General features: G+C 34.7%; 1 protein-coding gene across 1 annotated transcript; it reads right to left on the bottom strand.

Moving 5' to 3' along the window:
• Positions 1-4,272: 4,272 nt before the first annotated feature.
• On the bottom strand, positions 4,273-9,324 carry LOC144445366 (uncharacterized). The gene is made up of 3 exons (XM_078134904.1): positions 9,209-9,324; positions 7,416-7,536; positions 4,273-4,761 (listed from the first exon to the last, which is right to left on the bottom strand). The coding sequence occupies exons 1-3, from the start codon at positions 9,322-9,324 to the stop codon at positions 4,273-4,275; spliced, it is 726 nt and encodes a 241-aa protein (XP_077991030.1).
• Between the last annotated feature and the right edge of the window lie 241 nt (positions 9,325-9,565).

The following is a 9,565-nucleotide window of genomic DNA, read 5'->3' on the forward strand; positions in this document are numbered from 1 at the left end:
ATGTCATTTTATTAAGTTGAAACCACACATTCTCTTATATTATAGTGCACGATATTCCATATCCATTTCTGTACACACATTTAGCCCAATACATTCGTTTGCATTATGTACATTGTACATTCGCCAATAATATTGCAAAATATGTGGGGGGGGGGGGGGTTCTGTGATTAAAATAGATGATAAGAAAATAGCGACAAAGCAAGGCAGAGCAATAAAAATCGGGTGTTTAAGTGTCCTTAAAATTTAGTTGAAGAAATTGAAGGACTATTTACGATTGCCGTTATGGGCAGTTGATTGTACCAAGCGTGCCAGTGATTATTTTCACTCGACTGTTTAGTCATTGACAAGTGTAGTTGAAGTACTTGTTATTTTTGATGCTCCAGCAAATACAATCTATGAATATCTTGAAGATGTATCATTCATATGTCAACTTCTACTGGAAAATCTATGTGCCACTTGGTAACTATTAGGAACAAATTAAAGGAGAAGGGATCTCACATTAAGCTCCAATCGAAATGTAGGTATACATATATGTTGTGACTCGGTGAAAGTACTAAAGAAGTTGTATTGACAATAAAAATAAGCATTTATGAAATATATACGCAAGGTTATTGCGAGAAATGCATACATGAATAAATCGAAATATGCAAGGAACCTTGTCATGAGAAAACGATCAATTGATATTTCAGTTACAATCTTCAATAATTGGCTATGGAACATTACGTACTCTTCTCTTCCTACCAAATAGGTATTATTAAAAGCAAGTTTCTGATTTGCAAATACCATCTGATGTATCCCTTCCACAGTATTTGTTGTCGAAGTTTGAAAAATATGGAGATAAAATGGCTATGGTAAGTCCAGACACTACATTGCAAAATATATAGATAACAACTTCGATCAATGATAATGCAAGGTTTTGTCTTATTTATTTTCTCGAAGTAATGACCAATGTACTTTAACAATTCATTCAATATTTGATCAGTTTACACGAATTAAAAAACTCTTCATAGGTGGGGTAAATGAAGACAATACTAGCAAATAATATTACAACGTGCTCATAGGACTTAGGTATTCAGAATCTGTGTATCTTTCAATCTGTGTATCAGTTGAGTGTCATCGTTTGAGATTCATGCATTCACATGTGCAACTTTACGGTAATATTATGGAACCCTAACAGCAATATATAGTGTATCATGTAGAGAGATATTGCATTTGTATGTACCGCAGATTTGGTGGAAAACTCGATATATCGTCCATAAAAGGAACACTATGTATCTGTCAAAGTGTATTCATTCCCTTAGATTGATGTAGTGTCATAGCTACACCTACAGACAGTTGAAAGATTTCGTTCGTAGATGTGGCAGTGGTTTGGTCAAATCTGGTTTTAAACATGGCGATATCTGTGCACGTTACCAACCTAACTCACCTGATTTTTTCATAACGTCATATTCCCTGGCTTCAATTGGTGCATGGTGGCGTCCTTGGTCCTATAAATCCAACCTTTACAGTTGGTAAGTATATTGATTCTTTCTCGTTTTCTATAGTAGTGGCGTCACGGATTTGAGAAAAGATTTTTCCCTTCGTGAAAGACATTAACATACATGCCAGTGATGCGTGGATAATCACTCGTGCTGATTAAAAAAATGATATTTTGACGTACAAAATTCTGCTACGCAACGCATGCGTTGCATTCGAATCACGTGATTATGACACCACACCTATAGAACACACGTGAAGGAGTGCTGTCTAAAGTGAATTATTGGTACAGTATACTGTCTCTTGTCATGTACTTAGGTCAAGATCAACCGTTCTTGAAGACATTTAACGTGAAATATCACTTCTGGATATGAGTCCTGAAATATCCTGATAGTCAATGACACGTGAAATGTCATCAGGAAATGCCTCTCTGATTGAACAACAAAAACAAGGTGAATCCAAACATAAACGAACATAAACAAGCAAGCAAACCTTTGTGTATTACCTGTGTGTGTATTATGTTATTATAACTATATAACAAAATGTTATCCCACCACATAGTTTGTGTATTTACGGACAAGTAGGTTCTTTGACATGGTAAGATTATTTCAATCTTTACCCTACTTGCAGTATCTTGTCTAAATCTCAATGCTCTCAAGACTTGTCAATAAATTGTGTGAAAATCGTCAACACAAAAATTATTATATCTCTGTATTCGCATTTTTATTTCCTTCTAATATTCAATACAACGTTAACCCTTGCATGAGTTCTCTAGAAATGCTGTTGATCACTACGTCGACTTCGTTTTATTAAAATTGGCTTTGTACGTGCCGTCGAGTTGTCTCCTTTACACTATATCAAGCAGACATGCTCGTGCCGTGTTTTTATCAATTTATTTATGTCTGTGAAAGATAGTTATATTTCCATATACATTATGTCTAACTTTCAAACCGCATGCATCTTCATGTACGACATGTACAGGTACGACATGTACAGTTTTGTATATATATTATTAAATTATATATATATATATATATATATATATATATATATATATATATATATATATATATATATATATATATATATATATATATATATATATATATAATTGACTGGATGTAGATAAAACATATTTTGGTTCAAATTCTCAAAACCTGTATATATATATATATATATATATATATATATATATATATATTGTGATACGGAGAAGACTGAGGCACATTCAAAGGAAGTTATAAAGTCCAACACTGATAAACGATATTCTGATCTGCAACATTTCTAGACTACTAGTGGTAGTAATAGTTATGATACTTAAGTGTTAGTAATGGCATAAATACAGGTAGGCAGACAGACAGTTGGACGAACGGACGAAATGGGAGATCGCTCGCACACACACACACACGCATTATGTATGTATGCATACATACATACATGCAGCCAGTGAATATAAAAACGGTCGTTCAACAGGCCCGACCTACCCATAATTTTGGCATTCCATTTTTGTTTGTGGTGATTGGCCATATATTCATGAGGCTTCTCCACTACTGTGCACACACTTGGTTTGTTTTTTTAAATTAAGGCGATTTCTTTATTGTTCTATAGCATACATGTGACCTTATATATTTGAGTCAGTTCCAAATTTTATAACATACTATACTATAATAATAATAATATAATATAATATAATATAATATAATGTACATTAGCTTACCTGGCTCTCTCTGAAGTAAAACTGTTTCAATTCTGGTATTTTAAGACCACATTCATGTATTGTACTTTGAATTATGTCTATGATGCCTCTAGAATAATTCTAGTTTCATTTGGAGAGGGGCGTGAGGTAAAGGCACTTAAAAAATGCTTAACCATAAATGTTCCTAACTGTAGAATTGATGGTAAGAAATCACTTACCATACAGACAAATTCAAAATGGATAAAATCAAAATGACTGAATTTGTACTATTTTATTAAACTCAACTTGAAACGTTTTACCAGCATTATATATGGCTTGTTTTTACTAACCTGTCCAATCATAATTGTAAAAACAAAAATCAACCAACCTACCCAACATGATTATTTTGTCTGGGATTATGATATAGTCATATATCATTTTTATCTTGATAAACATAGGGTATATATGTGGTTGGTGATGAGCATGTTGATGGATGTATACCATTCAGTACATTTATGAAAGATGATGGTTCTGCATTTCCTACTGATATCAAAATCAATCCTAAGGAAGACGTGGTCATCTTACCATACTCTAGTGGTACTACTGGACTTCCTAAAGGAGTTATGATTACTCATCATAATATAATATCAACCATAGAGCAAACAACGTGAGTATATTTTTTACCTCAATATACAACACAGGTAGGGAGAGATTTTTGCAGTACAGTAGCAATTTACGATAGCAAATGAACCTGGTCAGTTCATCTTTGCATTAATGTATTCATGTATTTGTGCATCATGTTGTTATGTTGCATGTCCAATCCTGTCTTTGATGATAAGCACAAGTTAAATAAGAACAAACCTGGCACAAATACAAGTTATCAGTAGGGACATCTGCAAGTCACTTTATTTTTGTGATATTACATATAAATACCAGTAGCAGTGACAAAAGAAATGAAGAGAATGATCTGTCATTTCATTGAAATCTCTAAAAGAACGATATAAATGTGGCCAAACTGAAAACTACACATGCTGAATCTGACAATTTTGTTTTCATGTGTGTGTGGGGGGGGGGGGGGGCATTATTGCAAGGTTACTGCTAGGGTTGTATCATCCAGGGTACTACTTGTTCTTGCTCTTACTGGAAATTGTTTCATGTAGCTTCCTTTTCCTGAGTTTTGGAAAATAGGGTTTTGATATTTTTTTATCATGTTCAGTAGGATTGTACATTCTGAAAGAAACTTTCATTAGAGTGTAAATTGGTGTGTACAAAGAATAGAACATGAGGAAGGGTTGACGCCCAGTGGAGATGACCTTTTCTAACACAAATGAAGGCAAAGGTTCATATGCTATTGACAACATACAGCCCGCTTTCATTGCCGTAAGGGTGCTCTTTGCTATGTGTGTACGGTTGATAACAACATTGGAGAAGCCCATAAGAGAAATATGGTACACAATCTTATAATCATCTGTTTCAAAAGGAGATTCTTCTCCAACACTGAGCGACTGGCCAATGACCTGGGAGATTTTCTTATGTTCCATACGTTTTTTCTTCTTACGATGAACTGATGAAGTAGGTTCTGTATCTTTCTCGATGTTACCACTTTTGTTCTACATAAAATAAACAAGGAAAGGAGAATCATCAAAATCAGGGAAATGTTTAAGAAATAATATGGAAGTGTTACACTGTCACAGTATGAGATTTTGATGCACTTCTTATTGTTTAGTGCAATAAAAAAAATAGTGCCAATGGTATTGTAGCACAACTGTACTGATTTTAAAACGTTTATTTAAATGGTGAGCCATGCCAGGTATACATGTTCATTTGTTGCCACTCCAACCCTGTTGTAATCTTTGCAATTCATGTGACTGTCATTATGGGTGTGGTCATGTTGCTAAACATCTTTGCATACATTTTTTGTTCTTTTGTCTATTAATCCCTGATTTTGTCTTTGCAATATACGTGATCACTTGACTGTTGCTAAGGGCACGATCTTGTTGCCAGGTATATTTGCATCCATTCAATAAATGTTTATTCATTTTGTCTAAGAATCCCCCATGTTATCTTTGTGAAATATGTCACTGTTTGGCTATTGCTATGGGCATGGTCATGGTTGCTAGGGATATCTATACATTTTTTGAATGTTTACTCACTTGCCTACAGGACATCATTTCACCAAAATATAATGCCATTTGGCTGTTGCTATGGGCATGGTCTTGGTTGCTCGGCATATTTATACACTTTTTGGATGTTTGTTCGCTTGTCTAAGAATCCATTATCTTTGTGAAATACACCAACCACCATTTGGCTGTTGCTATGGGCATAGTCATGGTTACTTAGAGTATTTGCATATTTTTTGAAGGTTTATTCAATTGCTTACAAGATGTTCTTATTTGACCAGAATGTACACCCATTTGTTTGTTGCTAAGGCCATGGTCATGGTTGTTACAGCCAATGGTGTTAAAAAGATTGAACAAAATCTGCAAAATAACACTTTTAGAAACATCTCACCAAATTTCAGTCTCACTGACCAAGAACTTTTTGAGATACCAAGTTTTGACCAAAATTCACATTTTTACACCTAATTTGCATATCACTGATGAGATCATTATATGCTTAATATTCCTTCATCTGTACAATCCCAAGATGTATCCAAATTAAATTTCAGCCCAATCTGCTGAGTAGTTTTGGAATTAAAACTTTTTGACCAAAAAGACACATTTTAACCCTAATTTGCATATTATTACTGAGGGAATCATGATATTATGAACAAATCTCCATTTACACCCCTAAAAAATACCCCACCAAATTTCAGACCAATCTGGAGAGTAGTTTCCATTTTTAATGTTTTTTACCACAAATCACATTTTTTGACCCAAATCACACATCTATGATGCGATGATTTTGCTTTGAACAATTTCCCAACTGGACACCACAAGTAATGTCCTCACCAAATACCATGGCAATCGGGTTGGCGGTTTTTGAGTTTAAGTCACACACACACGCATGCACGCACAGACAGACAGACAGACAGACAGATGGACAGACACTGCTTGACGCCTATAGCACGACTGAACATAAGGTTCAGTTGTGCTAAAAAGTAATCAGCAACAAGTTACAGCCCAACAATGCCACATAGTAAATAGCAATAAATTTACTTCAGTACTTTTTGAGATATCATTGGAACAAACATGTTTTCAACTGCCACCTCAGCCTGTACATGAACATACTACATCCCACTCAGTACATAGCCAACAAGCAGTCATCGGAGATGACAAAGTCTTCGCAATGGATATTTTCAGGGAATTGCCACAAGTGATGGTAGTGTGATGTATCAGATTTTATCAAATATAGTGCCAATGACATTATAGCACAATTGTATAATTGATTGAATATTTCCATACATTTTTTGAATGTTTATTTATTTGTTATTAATCCCTGTTGTTATCTTTCCAATGAAGTGATCATTTCGCTGTTGCTTTGGGTGTGGTCTTGGGCATTTAGGAATGTTCCTGTACTTGCGGACCAAAGAGAACTGGATATTCTTTCAGAATATGCAAAACAAAAAATTTGCAATATTAATGTCAAAGCATACTTCTACTGCCTAACCACATAACATTACTTCAATGAATGCCTGGCAATGTGGTACATTGGTAGGTGGCAGGCCTGCTTCCCACATGGCTTGTACATGTATATTGGCCTTTCAACACAGTGTAACCATTTCTAACTTACAATGGCTGGTGATGCCTTGATACTCGATACGTTATGTTGCATCTTGCTAGCTGGCCTATAGTTACAATGCATAAAACTTTGTATGTAATGATAGCTGTGAGTTCTGTACATCAAAAGAAACACGGCGGCTGCTAGTCAAATTATTATGTGTGTACACAATGGGGAAAAGTTCGGGGAACGGCTATTGACTCTTGGTTGTTGAGAATTTTAATTTGCCAGTGACGAAAGATGGTTTTGTTTCGCCATTTTACTTTTTCTTTCGCATTTACGACTATAGTGAATGGGTAGCACGAGCACAGCTAAATTTCCACAACAACCACATCAATAACAATACCCACATTTTTCATGGTATGTTCTATAGACACCATAAATCTAAATTGGTGTAACAAATTGGCAATGCATCAAAATTAGGCCGATATGCAAATTTCAATGGGCCGGGCCCCCAGTACAACATATGCAATGAAACAAAATCATTGCAAACACTGAATCACCTGAGTACACTGAAATAGGTACTTCTATGATTAATACATACCTCACTTAATATGAGTGGAAATGATTTATGTTCCTGATCACGATATGACAATAGAACATTAGTGTCTGACGTCACTTGTGCTCCACAGACTTCAAACTCTCTCCTCGTTGCTTCACGTAATCTGGAAAGTAATTACAGTAAATTTTCCTTATGAATAACATACCATTCTAGTGACAATGAAGCTTACTAAAGTACTGCATAAATGGTGATTTAATATATCTATACTTATGCTGAATGTAAAATTAAAGGAAGAAGTATTGCACATGTTGCTTATTATGTGTACCTTATGCTAAAGTGCAGAGGGCCCATGCTTACATGAAATGGGTTATGTTTATAAACATACAAATAAATACATTATAAACACAATGAAATAGCATTTAGCACAACTAACTAATATAGACACTGATAGGTGATGTACATGTATACACAGTCTATGTCAAATATGTTGAGGCATTGTTACTGCAAGCTGAAGAGATAAAATTTATTCTGGTTTAGTCATTCTAGTTTCACTGTGCAAGGTATTTGTTTGGATTATTACATTTAGCTTTTGGTTTCCAGTGATCAAATGGAATGTTTTTATTTAATTCTGTACTTTTATTTAATTGGGTAGATGGATATTTTCTGGTCTGAAATAAACGTAAATAATAATAAAACCAGCAGAGCAAAAAAATAGCGCCAATGGCATTGTAGCACAACTGTACAGTTTTTAAATTTGCTGATCCATGCTTGGTATAGGTGTTCATTTGCTGAATGACTATCCAGTTGCTTATCCAACCCTCTTGCAATATACATGATCATTTGATTGTTGTTATGGGTGTGGTCATGTTGCAAGACATATTTGCATACATTTTTGAATGTTTGTTCATGGGTCTATGAATCCTTTTGCAATATGTGTGATCATTTGGCTATTGCTATGGGCGTGGTCTTGTTGCTAGGCATATTTACATACATTTTTTTGAATGTTTATTCAGTTAGACTCTCTCACAGTCCTCGGAGCTTTGCATAAATAGCTAAAACTTGGGTTGTTTTGTATGTACCAATATCTATTGCATACTTGTACTCGTATACTAGTATCCCAGTACCCCTGTACTGTGCACCCTTATTGATCACATACGGCTAACCTTTTGTTGACGTGTTAGGCGAAGACAGAGCGTCAACAAAATTTAATAAATAACTGTATCAATAAAAAAAGAACCTTTCATTTTTATGCCAAGTCAAAGCACTTTTCACACCACAAATCCCATTTTTTTACCCAAAACGCACATCTGATGCGATCATTTTGATTTGAACAATTTCCAAACTAGACAACCAAGGTAATACACCCACTCATGACAATCGGTTCAGCAGTTTTTTGACTTTAAGTCGTTTACACACAAACAGACAGACAAACAAACAAACAGACAGACAGACAGACAGACAGACAGACAGACACTTTGTGATGCCTATGGCACTAATGAACCTTATCAGTTCAGTTGTGCAAAGGCTGGCCACAGGTCAGACATCAACCTACCCCTAAAGCTCCACTGACTATTTTTGACAGTGAAGCTCATAAACTGGTGTGTACATTATGTAATCAAAAAATATTGAATTGTCAAATAATGAAGAACACCATCTTTAAAGTCTGATTTCCATGCATGCACAGCACAATCTCATTTAAAGCCCTCCCTCGATTCTATGACTCATAGAATCACATTTACACATCGACACAACATAATCATCTGTAACTAGGTAACCATGGTAATTACTAATCAAAATAATAGTTACACATCACATTTAAACTCAAGTTTACTTACAGAATCTCATAACCTTCGTACCATCCTTGATGGTGAATAATAATTCTCATAATATCGTGTATGATTTGATCAAGTGTAGTCTCAGTGCTGTCATTTCTTGCACAGTTATCATACATCCTTGCAAGTAACTCATGTATAGAAGTCGTAACTTCCTCTGATAATTCACCTCTTTTAATGTGCTTAGAGGTATATGTCTTCAAGTATTTCTGTGTAATAGAAACAAACACTAAACATATGGTGAAATACCTTGTAAATATACATTTGTATTGTTTATCAAGGGATTACAAAACAAACAAAAAAACTAAAGATAAGAGCCAATAGTGTTTGTGAAAAAATGGTTACTTACTTTAAAAGGTA

The sequence above is a fragment of the Glandiceps talaboti genome, chromosome 14, assembly GCF_964340395.1.
Source record: "Glandiceps talaboti chromosome 14, keGlaTala1.1, whole genome shotgun sequence".
Taxonomy (NCBI): domain Eukaryota; kingdom Metazoa; phylum Hemichordata; class Enteropneusta; family Spengelidae; genus Glandiceps; species Glandiceps talaboti.

Coding starts and splice junctions, on each gene's coding strand:
- LOC144445366 (XM_078134904.1), bottom strand. CDS start 9,324: ATGTATGATAACTGTGCAAGAAATGACAGCACTGAGACTACACTTGAT. Junction 7,537..9,208: donor TACGAAGGTTATGAGATTCT/GTAAGTAAACTT, acceptor ATTACTTTCCAG/ATTACGTGAAGCAACGAGGA. Junction 4,762..7,415: donor TTCCACTCATATTAAGTGAG/GTATGTATTAAT, acceptor TATTTTATGTAG/AACAAAAGTGGTAACATCGA.